The following is a 26,198-nucleotide window of genomic DNA, read 5'->3' as shown; positions in this document are numbered from 1 at the left end:
CTTATTACTAAGTTACCTTCCATGAAATTTTTAAGATATCCTGATGTATTAACAGCCATCAACGTTTTTCTTAATCACGTTTTAGCTATGTAGTTTTTATTTCAAAAACAGTCACAGTATCAGTACTGCTGTGCTCCGACTGTCGCGCTGTTAATACGCAGTATGAAAATAGCTGAGGCTGCTTCCCGCTCCTTAGTGAAAAACGCGTGTGGAACACTGTTTAAAAGTTTAAAGGTTGTTCTTAATGTTTTTTCATAAATTTACAGAAAAAATTGACTTTTAAGTTTTCCAAGGGACTGTATTTTTTACTGTTGAAATACAAATTCACACTGGATGTATAGTGGAATCTGTAACCTAGTAGATTGATACTCTAAGGATCTCTGGTTCCTATGTCGCCATGGTCCCTTCTTTTTCGTTCAATTTGAAATACCTAAATTTTGTACTTATAAAAGTCATAATCAATTTTTTTTGTGAATAATGCACGTCTTCTTGTTTCTAATTACGTATTGTACACGAAATTCCTATTTTTATTTAAAATATAAAATTCTTAAGTATCCGTATTTTATGAAATTTTGTCAATAATGGTGGCTTAAATTAAGAAAATATAATTTAATTTTTAGAACAAAAATGAAAAACTAAATACTCTTGATTTGGACTGTATCGATAGTGTTATACCGCAGATGTAGTCTTACACGAACCAAAATAACTGTCGTAGAAACATGAAAAACAATCCGTTTCACAACATCGAGCACACAATGCAAATGCTGCATTTTTACATTCGCAACTGTACCATTACCATATGAACACAAACAGAACTGACCTGGAGCTAAGTTGAAGGACTTGTCGCGAGAAATAACGAGACTACCTGTCAGACGTACTGGAACTGCCGCACGCAGCTTTTTCACGTCCGGGATATATAACGGCACGTCGTAAAAGAAGAAAATGCGGCTCCTAGGTGGCTTCGTGGATTCTGTTGCTGGTCGAGTTGTTATCAACGCAGCAGATGACAGTTCCAGACTTGAAATATATTTCTCGAATTCGGATAAGGAAGGAGATTACCAGACGACTGACTGTAATTAATACCTTAAGTACACTCCTGGAAATTGAAATAAGAACACCGTGAATTCATTGTCCCAGGAAGGGGAAACTTTATTGACACATTCCTGGGGTCAGATACATCACATGATCACACTGACAGAACCACAGGCACATAGACACAGGCAACAGAGCATGCACAATGTCGGCACTAGTACAGTGTATATCCACCTTTCGCAGCAATGCAGGCTGCTATTCTCCCATGGAGACGATCGTAGCGATGCTGGATGTAGTCCTGTGGAACGGCTTGCCATGCCATTTCCACCTGGCGCCTCAGTTGGACCAGCGTTCGTGCTGGACGTGCAGACCGCGTGAGACGACGCTTCATCCAGTCCCAAACATGCTCAATGGGGGACAGATCCGGAGATCTTGCTGGCCAGGGTAGTTGACTTACACCTTCTAGAGCACGTTGGTTGGCACGGGATACATGCGGACGTGCATTGTCCTGTTGGAACAGCAAGTTCCCTTGCCGGTCTAGGAATGGTAGAACGATGGGTTCGATGACGGTTTGGATGTACCGTGCACTATTCAGTGTCCCCTCGACGATCACCAGTGGTGTACGGCCAGTGTAGGAGATCGCTCCCCACACCATGATGCCGGGTGTTGGCCCTGTGTGCCTCGGTCGTATGCAGTCCTGATTGTGGCGCTCACCTGCACGGCGCCAAACACGCATACGACCATCATTGGCACCAAGGCAGAAGCGACTCTCATCGCTGAAGACGACACGTCTCCATTCGTCCCTCCATTCACGCCTGTCGCGACACCACTGGAGGCGGGCTGCACGATGTTGGGGCGTGAGCGGAAGACGGCCTAACGGTGTGCGGGACAGTAGCCCAGCTTCATGGAGACGGTTGCGAATGGTCCTCGCCGATACCCCAGGAGCAACAGTGTCCCTAATTTGCTGGGAAGTGGCGGTGCGGTCCCCTACGGCACTGCGTAGGATCCTACGGTCTTGGCGTGCATCCGTGCGTCGCTGCGGTCCGGTCCCAGGTCGACGGGCACGTGCACCTTCCGCCGACCACTGGCGACAACATCGATGTACTGTGGAGACCTCACGCCCCACGTGTTGAGCAATTCGGCGGTACGTCCACCCGGCCTCCCGCATGCCCACTATACGCCCTCGCTCAAAGTCCGTCAACTGCACATACGGTTCACGTCCACGCTGTCGCGGCATGCTACCAGTGTTAAAGACTGCGATGGAGCTCCGTATGCCACGGCAAACTGGCTTACACTGACGGCGGCGGTGCACAAATGCTGCGCAGCTAGCGCCATTCGACGGCCAACACCGCGGTTCCTGGTGTGTCCGCTGTGCCGTGCGTGTGATCATTGCTTGTACAGCCCTCTCGCAGTGTCCGGAGCAAGTATGGTGGGTCTGACACACCGGTGTCAATGTGTTCTTTTTTCCATTTCCAGGAGTGTATTTAACAACACGGTGAAATCCCTGCAGTATGCTATTGCATCACACATAGCTCGCTCAGAAAAAATTACCGTGTGTTTAAGTTTGGAATTTTCATCGCTCTTGTTTGTAATTAGAATGCTGTGTTACGTGACAACGAGATCATTTTATGCTTTCCGTCTGGTCGCCTAAGAAGCGTGCGGCAGTGCTGGAGTTTTGTCGAATATTATTTCAGTCTCTTTAAAAATTAAATGACATTCGAATCTATGTTGTTACTCCGCTCGTCTCTTTTTTACGTCTGAACTGCAACTGCTCACATCAATGCAGGTTAATTGGACCAGCTGGCTGACCAGTGCCGACCAAGTTAAATGTCCTAGTAATACAGTTGTCCCGCATTATCGCTTAGTCTATGTGCGTGTGGCACAGCATAAAAAGTATCCTTATGGTCGTACTTGACGGTGCTGCACACAGCCTGGCTTCCGCTCCACGTGAAACAAAATCCAATGAGATTCATGCAAACGCGGTTTATTCTAATGATGAACACAGTATAGTTCGCGCGCAGTTTCGGTACACATTGTCACTTGCACATCTTTCCGTGCCTAATGACAACGCCACACTACAATTTTCTTCCATGACCGGCATAAATGTTTTAGGCTTAAATTCGAGAATACTCCCATTCCCGATCTCCAATACTTTCGCTGCACTCTATTTGCAGTTTCTAAATGAGTCATATTCGGTATCTTGAAAGAGCCCCGGATGTACGATATTTCCGAACCGAAGCAAAAACTTCATAGTGCCGCCCCCCCCCCCCCCCCACTTCTAGAGTTTCAGATAGGACGTCAAAAATTACAAAAAAATTAGTTTTTCAAAAAATGTTCATTTTGTAGCGCACGTCTTCCTGAAGAGTTTGATATATAAAACATATATCTACACCTCTTCACATAGCATTCTTTTATCGCACACTGTTTCGCCCATTTTTTCCTTTTTCTGTTTTTTTAAAAAAAGTCACACACACACACACACACACACACACACACACACACACAATTAATACTGGGTGGGATTATTTGTGACCAGACCTCTTCAGAAAATTAGCTAATAACTTTCTCTTCTATGTGACCTAAAAATATAGGAAACAAAACCAATAAAAACAAGAGAGAAACAAGACAATACGCATTTTTTCAAACTTAGGTTCCAGCATTTTTTTCTCTATAGTCTTGCTACAGCTTTACACGGCATGCTTTCCTTTCTGCGAAGGAATTTACTACATCATCGAAGTTCGTCAAACGTTTTGCTACATGAAAAATCAAAATGTCGTTGTCTGACACTGAAAAAGCTGTTAACACGAATAGTACCCAAGACCTGTGGTTTTGTCGCTGTCTGCTAGGTAAAACGAAATAAGTCTTTCTAATATTGCAGAAATTGTAACACACGCCAAATAAGCGAGACTGTTTTGGCACGAATGGTCATTTTTATGTACCTCATTTACATAAATAACACTAAAGAAAATTAGGCCTACTACAAGCAAAAAGTTTTATGTAAGGAAATAGTGTCACATTTCATTCATACGCTATAGTTTCTCTCTAGTATGAGGTCGAAAAGTAGTAGTTCGAAATTTTTATATAAATTTGGAATAGTTATATTCTTCCATATAATTTGTGTGATGTCACTGGTTCTGACACACAATCTTGTCATCATTAATTCCGCAACTATTCCCGCCACTGTCAAAACGTAGTCTCCGGTTAACGTGGCCAACCCTCCCAAAATCACTGGTTCAGTTATCCCGCGTTTTTTCTCCGGTTAGGCGTTATTGTGTGCTCATACGACGCATTCTCCGCGCAGTTCCGAGAATACAACTTAAGCGGCTGCTAAGCTAGGACTGTACAACTGGTTCTTTGTAGTGTAGCTATCTGGCAAATATTTTCTACATTTCATTTTCTTGGATACACTGAGAAGATAATACGTAATCTTTCCTACCTGTTATTCCTGTTAGTCGTTTACTTCCACACTGGTAGTCTGAATCTGTGGATTTCGCTAATAATTATAACAAAACTGATAATTCGAACTTCCAATCAACTACACAAACAAAACAGCGAACGGCATTCACCCGTTCGGGTTTATTCGGCTCAGCTCGTGCAGCCCCGTCCCCTTTTGTCGGCGGTTATGTTTTTTATTTCTAGATGCGACGGGGATTCCCCTGGCAGAGACATCACGTTCACTATGCACGCACTCAAAAATCAACGTACGATTTGTTCAGAAATCAACGGAGAATGTGCCCAAAAATAAACTGGGATGCTTTTCAAAATCATACTAATAATCGGTGCATCCTAGGCGCTGTGTGAACCAATGTTTTTTTTTTTTTTTTCTCCCTTCAAGAATATGAATTTGGCGCCACCTGAAATTGCCGCCCAGGGCAGATACCCCCGTCTTTAAAAACTACCTCAAAGCAGCGTGTCTCAAATTTACTCCGTATTGCACAAAACTGTGAATCACAACGCTACATTTTCCATCGTTCCCGCAAACTCGAGGGAGACATTGAAAGCTCAATGAAAACTCTGTCAGTTATTGGATAATATTCCACATGTAGATTTAATAAGACGTCGTGCTCAAGGCACACGGTAATTAAACACTATTTTACAAACATGAAGCTCTTTCATCAAAAGGACATATCACATTCGGAGAAATAACTGACGAGATTTTCTGTTCAGTAGGAATAAAAAGAATGGTGGTTACCGGTACATTTTGTTGCCGTTTTACAACGCTATTACGAGGAGTATTCATTCGTCCCCAAACATTAATACTTTCCAAAGCTCTATGTAGTACAGCCGATAAAGATCATACCGTAGCTGCAAGCAATGCGGTATACTCGCTCCTTCCGCAAAGCAGTGTGTCATCCTTTACACCTCTTTATACACCAGTCAAAATAACTAATAAATTACGCTATGTATCACATTTTATGTAAAAAGTGTAGGATGATACATAACCATATTTTTTTTAAAGAAAGGTCCATTCATCAGTATCTTTTGGATGTCCGCTGGAGAGATGAGTCGCTAAAATGAGGACATACAACTGGCGTTTGGCCGAAATCGATCGATTTGGTTGTGGTGACTGACTGATCTGTAGCGTAGCCCGTTAGGTTGAAACGTGACGATTTGGTTGTGAGCTGGCGAAGCATCGTTCCTCCCACAGATGGCGTATGTGCTTTTGAGAACCAGTGAGTTTTTCACGGTCTCTACCGGTACTGCACATCGTCAATGCAAAGGAATCGAGTTTGCTGATTCGCCAACGTTCATGACAACATAGTACAACTCGATGCCACCATGAAATTCGTTAGCAGTCGCACACCATATTGTATTCCATTATATTTCGTTGTGTTCGTAAGTGCGTCAGAAGACGGCACATCATTTCAAGCCAACGGCACTTTGAAGATTTATTACAGATACGCTACTCTAGGTACGATTTGTTATAATCGTCAGGTAATGATATATCGGTAGTAAAAGACTACAGGACATCATAAGACGAAAGATAATGTCCGAAGATACACTCATTCACCGTAGCTTAATGTATAGAGGCACGGAGTTGCGGAGACAATTACAGTAAGTTCGCATCCTACTTCATGTCATTTTTTTCAGCTTCGTGTTTGTGGACTTCCTTATTAATGTAATGGAAGTATGTTCTAAAATATTCGATGTTGTTTACGGATAAGAGTGTGCAGTAATGGGTTTCTTCGATTTTGTAACTTCAGCCCGATTAAAAAAACGAAAGGTGAAATTATTGCGAGCGAAACAAGTAGCAATGGCATTTGTATTCTGGCTTGTGACAAATATTTGGTATTTCGTCCGAATGTGTTGCAATTTCTGAAGATGATCATAGGCAGGAACGGTAGAAGGCAGCTTTTAAATATGAGTAGAGCTCCTTACAGGCCAAGTCACGAGGTGTGGTGCTGTTATGAACGTTACCCAGTCAGCAACTGATCGGCAGCCGCGAGAGACAGGTCCCATATACAGGGCGAGTCGAAATTCATTTTCCATAGGATGGTCTACATTGGTGAGTCAATAGCCTTGGTTCATGGGACAAAGTCGTATTGAGGGATGTGATAGGAACGATCATTCGAAGAAAAATATGTAGAGCAAACATGCGTTCTAACATGCATACCTTAAGAGCTATGAGCACTTGTTCATTTTGAAGAGTTGCGTTTCACAGTAGTGAATATGAACAAGTGCACATAGCTCTGAAGGTATGCGCTTCAGAGCCCATGTTTACTGGATCTTTATTATTTTTTATTTATTTATTTTTTCGTCGATACTGCCACCTCTCAAGATAATGGCTCTGAGCACTATGGGACTCAACTTCTGAGATCATTAGTCTCCTAGAACTTAGAACTAGTTAAACCTAACTAACCTAAGGACATCACACACATCCATGACCGAGGCAGGATTCGAACCTGCGACCGTAGCGGTCTCGCGGTTCCAGATTGCAGCGCCTAGAACCGCACGGCCACTTCGGCCGGCCTCTCAAGATATGGAAAACAAATAGCTTCCAGTAGAAAAGATTATTTTCACAGTATCGGAGATGTAGTACTCATAGCTTTTAAGGTATGCGCTTTAGACACCATGTTTACTAGACTTTTTTGCTTAGAATGATAGTTCCTGTTATATCCCTGAATACAGCTGTGTTCTATAGGCCGAGACTATTGAATTGTTGAAATCAACAATGGTGAATGTTGACTTTTTCCTACGGGACAGCACTTTTGACTCACCGTGTAGTACGAATATACTGGGCTGAGAAATATTCATCTTTCTACTCAGAAAATCAGTCCTCCCAATTTTGCTAAGCAGGTATTTGCAATGTAGAAATATTCTAAGGCATCCGACAGATTTTCGAGCAGTTCTGCGACCCTGTCCTACGGGAGAAAAAGCCTATGACCATTTGTGCTGAACAACGCATCGGTATTCCAGGTTATTTGTACGGCATAGCCGACTGCATTGGTCACTCTTTTATCACGAAAGGTGCTACGTGTTCACGTCTCGTTGAATCCACAATTTTACATTTCTCTACATTAAACCCTTTCAGACCCTCTGGCTACAATTGTGTACATTATCTTTTACTGCGTCTTTGCTACAATAAAAGTATTTTTTTTCTTCCAAAGGAAACCTGAGGTACACATTTGTGAATGCTCAGCCTTTTCATCATGTGCAAGGGCTGCCAACTGTTACGGTTGGGCGTCACTGAAAAATATCAGCTAGTCGGTGTAGCAGTGTGCAGCATCTCGTGTGTCAGATTTCAGCTGAAATAGGCGCATTTCTTACTGTGAACTTCCTGACATTCATTTTCATAGCAATTTATTTTCTTAATGCCCTTCCCTGTCTTATATCTACATTTACGTTTAGGTAAATGTAGACACATTTAAAAACACATTTTTAAATTCGTGAAACAAATTAGTCTAGCCACATTTGTACTTTGAATCATTGCAAATCTTGGGAAGGAGAAATCAGTAAATTGACCTATTTTGCGTGTATTTTCATTCAGTAGTGTCATGTGGAATAATGCTCTGGGGTAACTCCTCTTTAGTAAAGTAAGGCCTTGTTGCACAAAAACGTAAGAATAATATGTGGTGCTCACACATGATCACCTTGTAGACATCTGTTTGAGTTGGGCTCTACAGTTCATAAGGAGCTATGATGTACATAAAGACAATACCAGAAGGAAAAATACATTCATTACTTCACATTAAGGTTGTCTTTTGCACAAAAATGGGGGTGCACAACGCTGCAACAAAAAAATCATCACTTTTCCCAGTGACACAAAGTGTCTGACAGACAGCAAAGTAAAATTTGAAAACAAAAAAGTTTTTCCTTCTGTTTCGTGGAAGAATTTCTATTATAGTAATGTGTAAGAGGTGGTAGGGTAGGAATTACTAACTTCTATATTTAAAAAAAAAATTAAAAATTAAAAAAAAGACTTAGAAATGTTCAGGCTGTAAGCATGTTTACAAATTAATCTGCATTGTGAATGTAAAATGCTTTAACTCGCAAAATTACCCATGGGACTTGAAACTGACAAACCTCTAATATCGTCAGTATAAATACCCCCTTTATTAATTTGATGAGTAGCGACACGAGATTTTTCACTAACTGCCTAAAGTAAATTATCGCCATTGTACGATCGTAATGAACTGCGGAAAAACTTGAACATCTCTCACATTTTATATAATGAAATGCGAATAAATGTAGGATAATACCTATAGCAATGAGACCGAACCCAATGCTATCTGATTACACGATTATTCTAACATCTCGATTACGTCACATAGTATATGCGCAGAATTTGTATAGAGGTAATGCTGATAAGGAGCTTAAATGTCTTTCGAAGAAAGGCGATGTGCCCTTCATGGGCGTATATCTGTCATTTTCCCCCTTACTCAACGCGAATGGAATAGCGTAGAAAATCGCTCGATACCCGGCGCCATGCACTGTACCGTGGCTTGTAGAGTATATACGCGGATATAGAAGGTTCTCATGTGCAAACGACTTTATCTGAGCGCTAACATTTTCTATAATTAGATGAAACTAAATACACGTGCCTGGTTTTCAGGAGATTACAAAATGTAAGCGTCTGAAATTGGTGCACCATACTTAAGTTTTCGCAGCCGTGGTCCCAAACCAGTGTACAAAATGTCATTTCACTGTTTGCTCCAAGATCTTCGAATTGCCGTCCGAGTTAGGGAAATAACTAAAGTTTAAACAAGTAGAACAAGCAGAACTCATTGCATAAATTGTTCATTCCAGTGCTTTTTCAATTTGTTTTTAGAAATGCTCTGATTTTGGATATTGAAATAACAAAAATGAGAGGCTGTCGGTCCGTGCGGGTAGCACTTAAGTGTCTTGCGGCCGGACGACATGACTGGCCTAGATGTAATTTTGTTGACGGGGTCATTGCGTAGAGTTACGATTAAAATCCAGAGCGAAACGTTAGGTAACTCCAAATTCTAGTATAAATTGAACGATTAAGCAGCACACACCAGGAAAGTTCTCAGGAGTCGTGACTTAATCGACGAACATTATTATAGTTAAGCCAATTTGCACGAAATATTTTATAAGTGAAACAGTCTATTAGCGAAATCAGTATCAAGATCCGTATAGTACCGTGAGTTTAGCGTAAACATACCGACAGAGAAACATGACAGGAGACTTTATAAGATGAAGTGATTTTGAAACTTACTGTTTTTCAATTTCGAGTCCCTTCATGTTTGCATTAGAAATTTGACCACCATTCTCGACGACCTAACTGACACCGATTACATGTGACTCTTTCTTTGCCAACACCACGTTGTGCGCATCGATCTGTCGTAACGAGAATTAGCGTTAATACATTCATCACAGTTAAACAAATAAGTTGCGGCGTCTCACACTACTGGTTACCTTTCGGTAGAATAATATCACGCAGACCGGTAGAAAAATCCAATGTCTCTGACATGTCTGTCTTTTATGTAAACTTTTCCACAGGGTCGTTCGTTTCAGGGCCTAGGGTCTGAATTGATGAGGATGGTTTCGTTTTTGTACTGGTTGTGAATTCTCGAAGTCGTAGATCACTTCCAGCTCATCTTGAATATCGTAGGCGCGGCTGCTCAGTGCTCAGTAAGAACTGCTTCCACGTTTACTGATCTAAAACCAACAGTAAATTTTTCCGTGTAAGACAGCTGGCGCCAAGCATTTCAAAGAATATGCGTAGCTTTTCTTTAGGCGTATATTGCTCTTGACATACGCAGTTATAGAACGGCCGACCAATTCCGTTAAATCTACACACGTCCGAGCAACTTCACTGTGTTGCTATCGCTGGTTGCGAATTGTATCTTTCGTTCATTTAGGTTATATTGTACGAGATGTCGCGTGGTATTATACAGCCGCAAGACTCGGCCCTTTTAGAGCTAACAATGCCAAAAAAAATCTAGAGAAAGCTATGGGCAAACAAATGTCTAATGCAAAGGAATAAATGCAGCCACTCTGTATTACTTATTAAGCCGGTATCCAACGATCGTAAGAATTATTTAAGAATGGATGAAACTGAGTGTCATCAAACCATATTTAACGAGAAATAAACTGGCTACATTCATGAGAGAAGCTATAAGCTGCAAGGAGAGACTATTAGTTACCTTACAGTTTCTCTTCTACCCCTACCCCCCCACCCATCCCCTGCAGAAGTTACAAGGACCTCAAATCCAGTGCAGTTGGATCCCCACAATTATTATCTAAAAATGATTCCTGAAATCTGCAGCGTGATGTGTTGTTGACGAGGAAATATTGCAGTGTAAAGCAAAATGAATAAAACAAATCATCTTCATGCAAACTTTATTAAGAATAGGAGAAAGGAAAATTAATGTTAATCATCCCATCAATGTCACGATCTTCAGAGACCCAGGTGAGTTGAAGAAGGATGTAGAATAAATCGACAATTTCCTTTTTTTAAAGGAAACATCCCATAAATGATTCAAGAAAACCATGGAAAACATACATCAGGATGGCCAGATAGAGTTTAAACTGCAGAATTCCAAATAAGAGTTCAGTGGTTTCCTACCATGCCATCTCGCTGGCTGATGAAAATAGATAATACAGCATGCAAATAACAATATATTTCTCAAAACAGGTTCTTTCCAAAGTTCTTTAACACCAGACTCCTGATAGTAAATTAACTAAATACTGTCATAGTAATAATTAAGCATGTGAAGATTTTTTTTCTGTATAACATGTGTCCATGTTGTTTAAGTGACAAAGCGGGAGAGTACATGTCAGACGAGTTAAATTGTGAGCAGAGCAGATGCACTGCTAGGTAACAATAATATGTAACCCATTTGAAAACCTAAGAGGACAGTCCTGAGAAATCTGCTTCTGAATAACATGCATTTACTTGTTACATCACACCATTACAACATCTATTTCCAGCTCCACATCATCTTCTTGATGGGATCTACATAACATGATGAATACACGAATGAATGAACAAGCAATTTGAGTCAGCACACTAAGTGCCTCTGCAGCTTGCACAGCAGTCGTTTAAATCAGATGTACTTTTCATTCCAGTACATCTGTACTGAAGAGATCCTCTGTGATGTTGAACATGTCAGAAAACAAGCATACACGGTAAATATTTGCAAAGAGAAAAAGATTTTGCTAATGTATGTTCCATAGATCCAAAGTGAAATGGTCCATATGGTTGAGGAATAAGTCAAAAATCTGAAACACATTTTCATTTAAAACGTAATGACCTACCTGTAACAAAATGTGTATATATTCAGTAAACTGAGGTGCATATGATAATTATGATAATTCTTAGGCTACTGTAGCATCATCAAAAAGAAAAAAATATTTTACAATGGTTACTGGTTTTTACATTGGACACATTGCAGCACTGAATTTATACAGAAGTCAGATTGAAAGTAATACTCATTTTATATTATTAGTAACAAATACAAATAAATTGATTCTGCTAGGAAGTTCGTGATTTAAGCCGTGGTGGAGCAAGTAATCTCACCAGTTTGCAACACTCGTCTATTATCCACCCAATGTATGATGCTTGATGGAAAGTAAATGTAGTGTTAGAGTCATTTCCCTCCTTTCATTTTCTATTTCTGGATGGTGCTGTGGAAGAAAGATTGTCAATAGTCCTCTGCATGCACTTATATTTGTTTAATTTTTTCCCTCTAGATCAGTCTGAGATATATACTGGAGGAACTAGTACGTTTCTTGACTTTTACTATTAAGTTGGATCTATTAATTTTAAGAGTATAGCTCTCCAGATGTATATTACAACATATTGCATGGCAATATGTCATTGACACATATTTCCAACTAAATTAATTTAGTATTTGATAACAAGCATGTCATACAGTTTTGTGTGAGAGCCATCTGGAAGTCTTGAGAAAGAATGTTTTTGCTCCATTGTCACATTACTGTGTCATCTAATCTTTTGATATTATATTACATGCTGATCTACGTATGTTTTGTGTAAGCCACTGCACAGAACACAGCAGAGTACACTTTGTTTCTGTATTAGTCACTTGTTTTACACTCTTTGCTCATGCATATGCAGCAGAGGTGGGGAGTGACTTCAATTACAACAGTGTGTGTATTTTATAAGTGGTGAAAAGACCTCTATTGTCATACCCTACACAGCATTCTTTTGTATTTTTTAGACATGCCCTTGTAATGGTAATTCCTTTTGTGTGAAACCTTTCTACAGTTACAGTTTCAGTTTGAATTCGGGTTAGTGCCTTGAATGAGAACATTGACATTTGTGGGTTTTTTACCTTTCATACCCTTAGTGTACCACTGTTTCAAAAAATCAGACATTAACATAAACCCTTCATACATATATCTAAATAACCAGCTCACCTTGTTTTTCTCCTTGCTTTCGTTCACTTACATAATTTTGTGAATTGTACACATGGAAAAATTAATATTATATATTCTTTCTTCATGCCTTATTTTATTGTAAAAAAAATTGAAGTATCCATTTATGTGGTCTGAGAGTCTTGATATAGTATAAAACATTACAGAAAAACACAAATATTTTCGTAGTATTTATAAGAGTATCCAAATTGGATGCATTTCAAGGCATCAATCAACTGATAGCTTACTGTTATCATAATTTCATTGTTCAGGCTTTGTAGTTTTACCAGTCAAATATTTTTATTACCAGTGTCTCTGAATTATTAGTATCTCTATTGCCTTTCCATACTGTGATGAACTTAACAACGAAAATATCTTTGGTCACCAGTGAGAGTGTAAGTGTGGACAGTATGATTACAACTGTGGGACACTATGAGCAAAAAATTTTGTCGTGAAAGAAGTAAAGATACGTAATTGTAATCTCATTTGTATTTTAGGAGCGGAAGTATCCACACATTGGGCCAAATCATCTACTCGAAGTGTGCAGAAGACTCGGCCCATTGTTGGACCAGGAACTGAAGCCAAGTTTACCAGGACTAACATCCCTGCTTGGCGCAGGACGACAGTCTTTACTTAGAACTCAAAAAGGTAAGCACTTTTTAAAACAAAATTAACAAACATTATTTTGGGAATAGGTGAAATATCTTCTGATACACTAGTACCGTGAAACAGAGAGAACAAACACAATTCAGAAAATTATGCGACTGTACAGCTTGAGATTTTTTTATTTATTCTGGAAACATATTAACAAAAGTGTATTTCTGAGGATTAGCACTGAATTCAGCCTAACTTGATTACAATATTATAAACAAACGCATTTCCACTCATGTGGGGTGAAGGGGGCCACACACAAATTTTAATGCTTAAGAAGTAAATAGAAACAATGGGGTTTCATTTTATTTTCACACTAACAAGGTGAAGGCCTCAGACACGGCCAACCGATTTGGCTCAGATTTGGCAGGTCGCTTGTGTACAACCTAAAACAAAGGAATCTAAGATATTTTGGGTCAACACCCCTGCGTTTTTGAGAAAATCACCCCTAAAGGTTATGACGAGCGATCGACTCAAAGTTGGCGGGATCAATAGATAATTGTAAATAGAGAATTTTTCATCATCAGGTATGGGGTCCGAAAATGCATACTTTTCCAGAAATCGAGGTAAGAAACTTTTACAACTGCCGCTTCTGTACTCACATGGTCAACGCTTTCCGCCAATAGCATGCCGGCACAGTAGCTCAGCGTGTTCGGTCAGAGAGCTGGTTAGCCTCTGTAATAAAAAAAACTGAGTGGAAGGATCAACAAACGAATTTGACTTGATGTCATAGACGTCTGCATCGACCAAACACAACGATCAACAACGAACAACATGTAAAAAAAAAAAAAACGGCCAAGGTAAATGGCTGCGAATCTCAAGGAAACATAGTGGATGTTATTCTTTTGGTTTGTATTTTTCCATATCTCAATTGATAGGGATAGGAGGGTTAATAAGGTAAGTAAATCAACAAGGATTGATATAAGGCAGGCAAATAAATTTCTCAAACAACTTGGGATAGTAAACAACTAAAATGTTACACCAGGTCACTTTACAATGGCTCTTCCAGTCACTGTTACGTGTCCTCACTTTACTTCGAACAACTAGATGGATGGTACTTGTCATATAAACATTTGAAACAAATATACTCATGGCACCAAGAGCATCTAATGAATGCAATCTTTCGACAGCTACACTGTTCATTCCCTATGATATGACGAAGAGGCAACCGGGACAACATAACTCTCCCCGCGTGCATTCTATCCCGTGCCACGCTGTAAACAAGCATCGCACGGTTGGCTATCTGTGAACCTCGTGAGGAAGTCGCAGCACTTTTATTCAGAGTTGTTTTCATGTGACAAGACTTAAAAGTTTAATACTTTACTAACTCACGGTGTTCGGGAAATTAGTTTGCCTACCTTATTATTATCATTTCTTATTGATTTACTTACCTTATTAACCCTCATATCCCTATCAATTGAGATATGGAAAAATACAAACGAAAAGAATAACATCCGCTATGTTTCTTCGAGATTTGAACCCGGGTTTTCCGTTTACCAGCCAGTTACCTTGGCTGTTGCACTATCAGCGCTGTCGGCGATAGGCGTTAACCATGTGGGTACAGAAGCGGCAGTTGTAAAAGTTTCTTACCTTGATTTCTGGAAAAGTATGAATTTTCGGACCCCATACCTGCTGATGAAAAATGCTCTATTTACAATTATCTATCGATCCCGCCAATTTTCAGTTGATCGCTCTTCATAACCTTTAGGGGTGATTTTCTCAAAAACGTGGGGGTGTTGGCCCAAAATATCTTAGATTCCTGCGTTTTAGGTTGTACACAAACGACTTGCCAAATCTGAACCGAATTGGTTGGCTGTCTCTGAGCCCTTCCCCTTGTAAGATGCCAAGATGAAGTTAACCAGGATCTATAGAAAAGATATAAAATATTTCTGAAATGTAATTTTTATTGAATGTTTACTCTTAAATCAACAAAATAAAAATAATTATGATAATTGGCTTCCAGTCCATTAGAAAACAAATAAATAATACTTGTAGTACAATATCACCCTATGTGAGTACTATAAACCCAGTTCCATTTTGGCATTTTTGTGTGTGTTCAAAAAATTGGAAGCGTTACTTTCAGTATGCTTTCATATTTGTGACTGAACATGTAATCAATTTAATCAATTCAAATGGTTCAAATGGGTCTGAGCACTATGGTACCACTTAAACCTGACTAACCTAAGGACATCACACACATCCATGCCCAAGGCAGGATTCGAACCTGCGGCCATAGCAGCCTCGCGGTTCGAGACGGAAGCACCTAGAACCACTCGCCTACCCTGGCCTTTAATCAATTATGTAAGTGTTCATTCAGTAGTGAATCCGATCTAATGATGATGGTGCACCACTAGCTGTTACTTAATAACTTACTTCATCACAGTGAAGTGGTAGCATGGAAAACTAGAGTTACTAATGAAGAGAGAACATGAAGTTTCAAGGAAGCCTTGTTGTTGTTGTGGTCTTCAGTCCTGAGACTGGTTTGATGCAGCTCTCCATGCTACTCTATCCTGTGCAAGCTTCTTCATCTCCCAGTACTTACTGCAACCTACATCCTTCTGAAACTGCTTAGTGTATTCATCTCTTGGTCTCCCTCTACACTTTTTACCCTCCACGCTGCCCTCCAATGCTAAATTTGTGATCCCTCGATGCCTCAGACCATGTCCTACCAACCGATCCCTTCTTCTAGTCAACTTGTGCCACAAACTCCTCTTCTCCCCTATCCTACTCAACGCCTCCTCATTAGTTATGTGATCTACCCATCTAATCTTCAGCATTCTTCTGTAGCTCCACATTTTGAAAGCGTCCATTCTCTTCTTGTCCAAACTATTCATTGTCCACATTTCACTTCCATACATGGCTACACTCCATACAAATACTTTCAGAAACGACTTTCTGACACTTAAATGTATACTCGATGTTAACAAATTTCTCTTCTTCAGAAATGCTTTCCTTGCCATTGCCAAACTACATTTTATATCCTCTCTACTTCGACCATCATCAGTTAGTTTGCTTTTCAAATAGCAAAACTCAGCTACTACACTGTCTCATTTCCTAATCTAATTCCCTCAGCGTCACCCAACTTAATTCGACTACATTTCATTATCCTCGTTTTGCTTTTGTTGATGTTCATCTTATATCCTCCTTTCAAGACACTGTCGTTTCCGTTCAGCTGCTCTTCCAAGTCCTTTGCTGTCTCTGACAGAATTACAATGTCATCGGCGAACCTCAAAGTTTTTATTTCTTCTCCATGGACTTTAATACCTACTCCAAATTTTTCTTTTGTTTCCTTTACTGCTTGCTCAATATACAGGTTGAATAGCATCGGGGAGAGGCTACAACAGGGGAGAGGTTTTACAGACGAATGGAAAAACTGGTAGAAGCCAACCTCAGTGAAGATCAGTTTGGATTCCGTAGAAATGTTGGAACACGTGAGGCAATACTGACCCTACGACTTATCTTGGAAAATAGATTAAGGAAAGGCAAACCTACATTTCTAGCATTTGTAGACTTAGAGAAAGCTTTTGACAATGTTGACTGGAATACTCTCTTTCAAATTCTAAAGGTGGCAGGGGTAAAATACAGGGAGCGAAAGGCTATTTACAATTTGTATAGAAATCAGATGGCAGTTATAAGAGTTGAGGGGCGTGAAAGGGAAGCAGTGGTTGGGAAGGGAGTAAGACAGGGTTGTAGCCTCTCCCCGATGCTATTCAATCTGTATATTGAGCAAGCAGTAAAGGAAACAAAAGAAAAGTTCGGAATAGGCATTAAAATCCATGGAGAAGAAATAAAAACTTTGAGGTTTGCCGATGACATTGTAATTCTGTCACAGACAGAAAAGGACTTGGAAGAGCAGTTGAACGGAATGTATGGTGTCTTGAAGGGAGGATATAAGATGAACATCAACAAAAGCAAAACGAGGATAATGGAATGTAGTCAAATTAAGTCGGGTGATGCTGAGGGAATTAGATTAGGAAATGAGACACTTAAAGTAGTAAAGGAGTTTTGCTATTTGGGGAGCAAAATAACTGATGATGGTCGAAGTAGAGAGGACATAAAATGTAGACTGGCAATGGCAAGGAAAGCGTTTCTGAAGAAGCGAAATTTGTTAACATCGAGTATAGATTTAAGTGTCAGGAAGTCATTTCTGAAAGTATTTGTATGGAGTGTAGCCATGTATGGAAGTGAAACATGGACGGTAAATAGTTTGGACAAGAAGAGAATAGAAGCTTTCGAAATGTGGTGCTACAGAAGAATGCTGAAGATAAGGTGGGTAGATCACGTAACTAATGAGGAGGTATTGAATAGGATTGGGGAGAAGAGAAGTTTGTGGCACAACTTGACCAGAAGAAGGGATCGGTTGGTAGGACATGTTCTGAGGCATCGAGGGATCACCAATTTAGTATTGGAGGGCAGTGTGGAGGGTAAAAATCGTAGGGGGAGACCAAGAGATGAATACACTAAGCAGATTCAGAAGGATGTAGGTTGCAGTAGGTACTGGGAGATGAAGAAGCTTGCACAGGATAGAGTAGCATGGAGAGCTGCATCAAACCAGTCTCAGGACTGAAGACCACAACAACAACAACAACAACATATTCTTCTTGAAGTCTGAGGGTATTGCACCTGTCTCATACATCTTGCTCACCAGATGGTAGAGTTTTGTCAGGACTGGCTCTCCCAAGGCCGTCAGTATTTCCAATGGAATGGTTCTACTCCCGGGGCCTTATTTCGACTCAGGTCTTTCAGTGCTCTGTCAAACTCTACACGCAGTATCGTATCTCCCATTTCAAATTCAACTACATCCTCTTCCACTTCCATAATATTGTCCTCAAGTACATTGCCATTGTATAGACCCTCTATATACTCCTTCCACCTTTCTGCTTTTCCTTCTTTGCTTAGAACTGGGTTTCCATCTGAGCTCTTGATATTCATACAAGTGGCTCTCTTTTCTCCAAAGGTCTCTTTAATTTTCCTGTAGGCAGTATCTATCTTACCCCTAGTGAGATAAGCCTCTACATCCTTGCATTTGTCCTCTAGCCATCCCTGCTTAGCCATTTTGCACTTCCTGTCAATCTCATTTTTGAGACATTTGTATTCCTTTTTACCTGCTTCATTTACTGCGCTTTTATATTTTCTCCTTTCATAAATTAAATTCAATATTTCTTCTGTTACCCAAGAATTTCTACTAGCCCTCATCTTTTTACCTACTTGATCCTCTGCTGCCTTCACTACTTCATCCCTCAGAGCTACCCATTCTTCTTCTACTGTATTTCTTTCCCCCATTCCTGTCAATTGTTCCGTTATCCTCTCCCTGAAACACTGTACAGCCTCTGGTTCTTTCAGTTTATCCAGGTCCCATCTCCTGTTTTCCACCTTTTTGCAGTTTCTTCAGTTTTAATCTACAGTTCATAACCAATAGATTGTGGTCAGACTCCACATCTGCCCCTGGAAATGTCCTACAATTTAAAACCTGGTTCCTAAATCTCTGTCTTACCATTATATAATCTATCTGGTACCTTATAGTATTGCCAGGATTCTTCCATGTATAAAACCTTCTTTTATGAGTCTTGAACCAAGTGTTAGCTATGATTAAGTTATGCTCTGTGCAAAATTCTATCAGATGGCTTCCTCTTTCATTTCTCTCCCCCAATTCATATTCACCCACTATGTTTCCTTCTCTCCCTTTTCCTACTCTCGAATTCCAGTCACCCATGACTATTAAATGTTCGTCTCCCTTCACTACCTGAATAATTTCTTTTATCTCATCATACATTTCATCAATTTCTTCATCATCTGCAGAGCTAGTTGGCATATAAACTTGTACTACTGTAGCAGGCATGGGCTTCGTGTCTATCTTGGCCACAATAATGCGTTCACTATGCTGTTGGTAGTAGCTTACCCACACTCCTATTTTTTTATTCATTATTAAACCTACTCCCGCATTACCTCTGTTTGATTTTGTATTTATAACCCCGTATTCACTTGACCAAAAGTCTCGTTCCTCCTGCCACCGAACTTCACTAATTCCCACTATATCTAACTTTAACCTATCCATTTCCCTTTTTAAATTTTCTAACCTACCTGCCCGATTAAGCGATCTGACATTCCACGCCCCGATCCGTAGAACGCCAGTTTTCTTACTCCTGATAACGATGTCCTCGTGAGTAGTCCCCGCCTGGAGATCCGAATGGGGGACTATTTTACCTCTGGAATATTTTACCCAAGAGGACACCATCATCATTTAACCATACAGTAAAGTTGCATGCCCTTGGGAAAAATTACGGCTGTAGTTTCCCCTTGCTTTCAGCCGTTCGCAGTACCAGCACAGCAAGACCGTTTTGGTTAGTGTTGCAGGGCCAGATCAGTCAATCATCCAGACTGTTGCCCCTGCAACTACTGAAAAGGGTACTGCCCCTCTTCAGGAACCACACATTTGTCTGGCCTCTCAACGGATACCCCTCCGTTGTGGTTGTTGCACCTACGGCATGGTTCATGGGGGTGGAAGGAAGCCTTACAAGAATCTTATTTAAAGGGTGAAAATAATGTGATAGAAACTCACAAGGGGAGACCACGACATTTGGAACATGGATCTACTTCAGACTTCGAACACCTTTAGTATTCCATTAGGACAGCATAATACGCAAGTTGTAAGGCATACTACTTGAGCAATTTTGTGAAAATTGCAAGAGTAGTTTTGTGCATCAAATATGTACCAGTGCATTGGGACTCGGCATTCGAGTTGGCAGCAATCGAGGGGTTAGTGTTCAAGCTCTGTAATTGGTAGATTGCTGGATTGAGTCCAACTCTTTTTTAATGTATATTTTTTCCAATGCTGATCATATTATTTATAGAAAGTTCTGGTTGAGAATAACAAATTATTTAGAAATAAAGGAGATGACTCACCAGTGGCAGAATCACTGCGTCATCAACAGGTACACAATTAAAAAGTACAGTACAGTACAGTACAGTACAGTACAGTACAGTGCAGGGTGGGGGTGGGATGAAGAGTGAAGAGAGGTGAGAGGCAGGAATGGGGTTTGGGGGGGAGGGGGGGGTAGCTTCAAGTGGCTCGTCGGAGAGTGGGGAGCTGTCTGTGGGCTAGCTAGGGGTGCATGTAGAGGGGGCACATGGTAGTCTGTGAAGTCGCGTGCCCAGCCGTCTGTCACGTGTCCCTCTATCTGCGTGCCTAGCTAGCCCGCAGACGGCACCCCACTTTCCCATGAGCCTCTCGACACTTCCCCTCAACCCCCTCCCTTCCTCCCGCCTCTCTCCACCCCACTCTGCACCCCCACCCCACCCCACCCTGCACCTCCATCCCACCCTGAATCCCCATCCCACCCAGCAACTCCACCTCACCCCAGCACACTCACCATGGTCTAGGAAAGAGCTGACAGTTGACTGAGCACAATGTAAAGGGACAGTCGCACGCGCGCATGTGTGTTTTTCTCCTACAAGCTTGAGAAAGGAATTTCATTCCAAAAGGTAGCAAAGCAAAGCTCTGTACCTTTTGTTTGTGTACCTGTCGACGATGCAGTGCTCCTGCCTGTTGGTGAGCTGCCTCCTTTATTCTTAAATAATTGATCATATTATTTATTATAAATGACATTTTAAAGGCAATGTTATGGGAAAAAACACTGTATTTGCATGAATATTTATTGAGTTTGCAGTGTTATTTGACTGTTTACTAATTGTAATAATTATATTTATAACCATTGACAAGTAAACAATAAAACACACAACGTTCTTGTAAAAACATGCCTTTTGTGATTTGCAAATAAGGTCCATTTCTTGAAGAACACAATCATAGTACATGAACACTTTAGCAGCTGTGCAATGCTTTTAATCTTCATGACGTGTATCATCTGCAATAATCCAAGAACTGGAAATCACCTCCATTTTTTGCAGTAAAAATGTAAATTTCATGATTTTCAAAAAGTTTTCACATTCACTATTTGTCGAAGCATCCAGGTGGAAAACAATTCCGGGTACCTCAACTGACTGCAGTGTAAGAGACTTCAAAAATCACAACAGGCGTACATATTTAGGAAAACATTTGGCGTTCGGTCATTTACTTTTTGATAATAATAAATACAAAATTTGTTGGATGGCTATAATTAGTAAACAGCAAAATACCATTACAAATTCAATAAACATTCATCTACATACACGTGTTTTTTGCATTACATTACATTTCAAATGTTGTATGTAGCAAATGATGTGACCGGTGTTGAAGGAAAAAATAAATAAATAAAATGGAGGAGAAGGAGGAGGAATGATGATGATGATGATGATGATGATGATGGATGATGATGATGATGATGATGATGATGACTGGTACATACTCGACACGTAAAAGCTCTTGTGGTTTTTTGAAATTGCCTGAGTAGTGCACTTTACCACTTGCTTGTTATGTTGTCCTAATGGACTACTGAGACAGTACAAAGTAAACCCATGATCCAACAGTTATGGCCTCCCCTTATCAGCTGTATATACATTTGGAACTGATATCTGTTCATTTTTAACAGGTGCTTTCCAAACAAAACAAAAGTAATGTAATGGAAATGTATTGGATTACAAAAGTAATCAAAATATAATTCTAAGGAAAAAGAAATTGAATGGAATGGTTAGGACAAACAGAGAAGTAGGACAGAATTGATATTACAAGAAGTACTGCACTGTCCTGAGGACAGTAATTGAAAAATCGGAAAGCCTTTGTAGAATGCCTGAAATTAATTATTCAGATAACAAATTAAAATATATAGATAATAATAAAAATGGAGACCAGGAAGCCAATTCAGGAGTTTGATACTTTGTTATTGAAGAACACTGCCAAATAAAAAGTGATGGATGTCAAGTAGCCAATATGTTTAGTAATTGCTTTCTAGAAATTACTCAAACGATGGCATGTTCAGTTCAAGGCTAAAGGAAGAGAATAAATAAGGAAGCAATATCAGTGCAATATACACACAGTCAAATCACAATTACTGTGTGCTCTGCCAAATATTGAGAATGTAATTTACTTCCTCAAAAGCAAAAACTGTCACAGAGTTATCATAATCTCAAGCAAATGATTAAAATGGTATTCTTCACATACATGCAGTGTATGCAGTCACATATTCAACTGAAGATTATCGCAGGCTATATTTTCAGATGGCTGAAATATACTACTGTCCAACCACTTTCCACTAAAGGTAGGAAGACATATATGAGTAATTACCAACTTGTTTCACTTCTTACCCCCTTCTCTGAAATATTGGAAAAGATTTTGTGCACGAAAATAACAACACACCTATCCCAAAGTTAGATACTGAGGTTGTACAAAACGGAAATGACAAAACTCTGTCAGCTGGTATTTTCCATGGTGTGTCAGAAGCATTTGATGGAGAAGTACACAGTAGTCTACCACAGAAACCTAAGTGTTATGGTATCAGAGGTCTTGTTTGTAACCAGTTTTTATCATATCTAAATATAATGATGCATGGTGTCATATTAAGAAACCCAGAAAATGAATCGTGGTTCTATGCAAATTGACTGTCAATAAACTTTGATAAAACGGAGTACATGTCAATTCTGTAGTGTTCAAGCCCTGACCACACTATTTGAATGATAAATTCTCAGATGTATTGATACGAACCGAGACTGGAAGTCATGTGTTACAGATCTTCTTAAATATCGAAGTTCTGGAACTCTTTTGTGATGGATAATATTGTATTTTAGAGGTGAGACTGTCAAAAAGTTGACTTACATTCCCTATTTTCATTCATTGAGGTCTTCTGATATATTCTAGGGCAACTCATCACTGAACAAGAAAGTGTTTCTTTACAAGTTGGTAATAAGAACAATGCCTGACAAGAAAAGTGAAAGGGTGAACAGCCAATCAAGTGCATTGTTGGTCATGTTCATTGTTGTTACCAGGCCTGGTAGAGTATATAATTGGCATGAAGTGTCAGATCTTGAGTTATCCCTGTGAAGGGTGCTGAAATGCCACGTACTCTTGTGAAATAGTGAAATCCGCATGTGGAGGAGAAAAATAGTAGTTTGAAAGGGGCCTCATTGCAGGCTTCCATTTCTACCATTTGGCCACCTGTCTGAGCCGTGCAATGTCCAGATTTGTGGGGCATTCAAATGTGACAGTGCTCCAATGTTAGACTGCACAGGAACGTGAGGGCAGACATACTCGTCATCTAGGAGCCGGTCGACCACATCTGACAACTACAAGGGAGGATTGCTGTATTGTGCTCTGAGCACATTGTAATGACTTCACATCTGTGCCTGCCACCTAAGAACAACTAATGGGCTTTATGCGATATTCTGTGTCATATCTCACCATTGGTTGGAAACTAGCAGCACCGGAATGAGGAAATTACTTTCCCATTTGTAGGGTGACATTATTGCCACGACACAAACTGCCGCATTTGGAATGGTGCTGTGATCGGGAAGCATCTGCCGACGAGTGACATTACACTGTGTTTAGTGATGAATTGCGGTTCTGAACTACTCCAGTTTACCATTGTCAGTGTGGTGGTGGCCTGGTGAGAAATCCCATTCTTCCAGTGTTTTGGAGAGGCACAGCAATGTTATTTCTGGCATCATGGTGTGGGGAGCCATTGGGTATGACTTCAGGTCACGGCTGGTAATAATTGAGGGAACCCTGATGCCACGACTTTATGCCATGGATATCCTGTTACCTCTCGTGTGGCAGTATTGTAGTGCTACTTCTAAATGGACAACACTCATCTCCACATGGGTGTGTGTCTGTATGAACTGTCTTTGTAATGTTGAGGTAATACCATGGCCAGCAAGGTTCCCAGATTTTTCCCCAACAGAACATGTTTAAGACCAGGTCAGATTATAAACTTTGTACCAGTGCAAGTAAACGGGATATCAAGGATCAATTAATCAGGTATAACAAATGTGGGTCACCTTGTCTCAGGAGAGGATACAACAGCTTTATGATACACTTCCCAACTGAATCGGTGCATGTATTGATGCCGGAGGAGGTGCAGGTCATACTGATTAGTGGGTTTATACTGTCAAGTTTTCTCTCTCTCTCTGTCTCTCTCTCTCTCTCTCTCTCTCTCTCTCTCTCTCTCTCTCTCTCTCTCTGTCTCTGTGTGTGTGTGTGTGTGTGTGTGTGGGGGGGGGGGGGGGGGGGGGGCGGGCTCCCATCATTGCTTCAACCCAGGAGAGCAGCCTGTTCTCTATTGACCATGACCAACACTATTTTCAGGAAACAACAGCACTTCCTCATGCATCGACATGCAACAATCCTAATCTTATTCCTACAACACTTCTGCAATACAGGGTGTTACAAAAAGGTAAGGCCAAACTTTCAGGAAACATTCCTCACACACAAATAAAGAAAAGATGTTATGTGGACATGTGTCCAGAAACACTTAATTTCCGTGTTAGAGCTCATTTTAGTTTCGTCAGTATGTACTGTACTTCCTCGATTCACCACCAGTTGGCCCAATTGAAGGAAGGTAATGTTGACTTCAGTGCTTGTGTTGACATGCGACTCATTGCTCATCAAGCACATCAGTACATAGCATCAACAGGTTAGTGTTCATCACGAACGTGGTTTTGCAGTCAGTGCAATGTTTACAAATGCAGAGTTGGCAGATGCCCATTTGATGTATGGATTAGCACGAGGCAATAGCCGTGGTGCGGTACATTTGTATCGAGACAGATTTCCAGAACGAAGGTGTCCCAACAGGAAGACGTTCGAAGCAATTGATCGGCATCTTAGGGAGCATGGAACATTCCAGCCTATGACTCGCGACTGGGGAACACCTAGGACGACGAGGACACCTCCAATGGACGAGGCAATTCTTCGTACAGTTGACGATAACCCTAATGTCAGTGTCAGAGAAGTTGCTGCTGTACAAGGTAACGTTGACCAAGTCACTATATGGAGAGTGCTACGGGAGAACCAGTTGTTTCCGTACCATGTACAGCGCGTGCAGGCACTATCTGTTATATCCTAGCCAGTAATGCCAACCGAGCCCGCTGCCAAAAGGTTGGCAGCATCAAAGTCCGGATGCCGTCCGCATAAGCAGCGCCAGCGATACAGGAAATCGCCGCAAGTCTGCGCACACCACCGCTGGCTTCTGGCTTCTTAAGCGCTGGAGTCGCAAGCGCTAGGACAGTTCTGTATTCGCCGCTCAGTTGTATACTCGCCACCGATTTGTGTACTTGCTAGTCAGTTGTGTGTTCATCGCAGCAGAGTTGTTGTTTGTCGTCAGCCGACGCTGACCTAGCCGCTCCGACTCGAACTAGACAGATTTCTGTAGACACGGAGTTCACTACTGTGTTTCTGTATCTTCGTTAATAAAGATAAGTACCGACTTTTATTTAATCAGAGTGTTTGGGTTTTCATCTTTCTGTTCACTGTTCCAGCGGACCAGTCGGCCCACTATTAAAAGTGTGGCGGTGACTTCGTAAGCCGTTTGTACAGCGAAGTGTTTGTCGCTGCGAACGCCGCCACAAAACTATCAGCAGCTGATTGGCCTCCACGGGTACACTTCTGCGAATGGTTCATCCAACAATGTGTCAATCCTCATTTCAGTCCAAATGTTCTCTGTACGGATGAGGCTTCATTCCAACGTGATCAAATTGTAAATTTTCACAATCAACATGTGTGGGCTGACTAGAATCCGCACGCAATTGTG

At 40.7% G+C, this 26,198-nt stretch overlaps 1 protein-coding gene across 1 annotated transcript in view; it reads left to right on the top strand.

Annotated features, from left to right (window-relative positions):
* The window catches only part of LOC126183565 (PH-interacting protein), a 273,245-nt gene that overhangs the window by 96,674 nt on the left and 150,373 nt on the right, over window positions 1–26,198 (top strand). Inside the window, exon 5 of the mRNA XM_049925643.1 lies at window positions 13,374–13,524. Within this exon, the coding sequence (XP_049781600.1) occupies window positions 13,374–13,524 (151 nt within the window). The remainder of the gene's footprint in view (window positions 1–13,373; window positions 13,525–26,198) is intronic.

The sequence above is a fragment of the Schistocerca cancellata genome, chromosome 4 (assembly GCF_023864275.1).
Source record: "Schistocerca cancellata isolate TAMUIC-IGC-003103 chromosome 4, iqSchCanc2.1, whole genome shotgun sequence".
Classification (NCBI taxonomy): Eukaryota; Metazoa; Arthropoda; class Insecta; order Orthoptera; family Acrididae; genus Schistocerca; species Schistocerca cancellata.
This window is presented reverse-complemented; position numbering and strand designations above follow the sequence as displayed.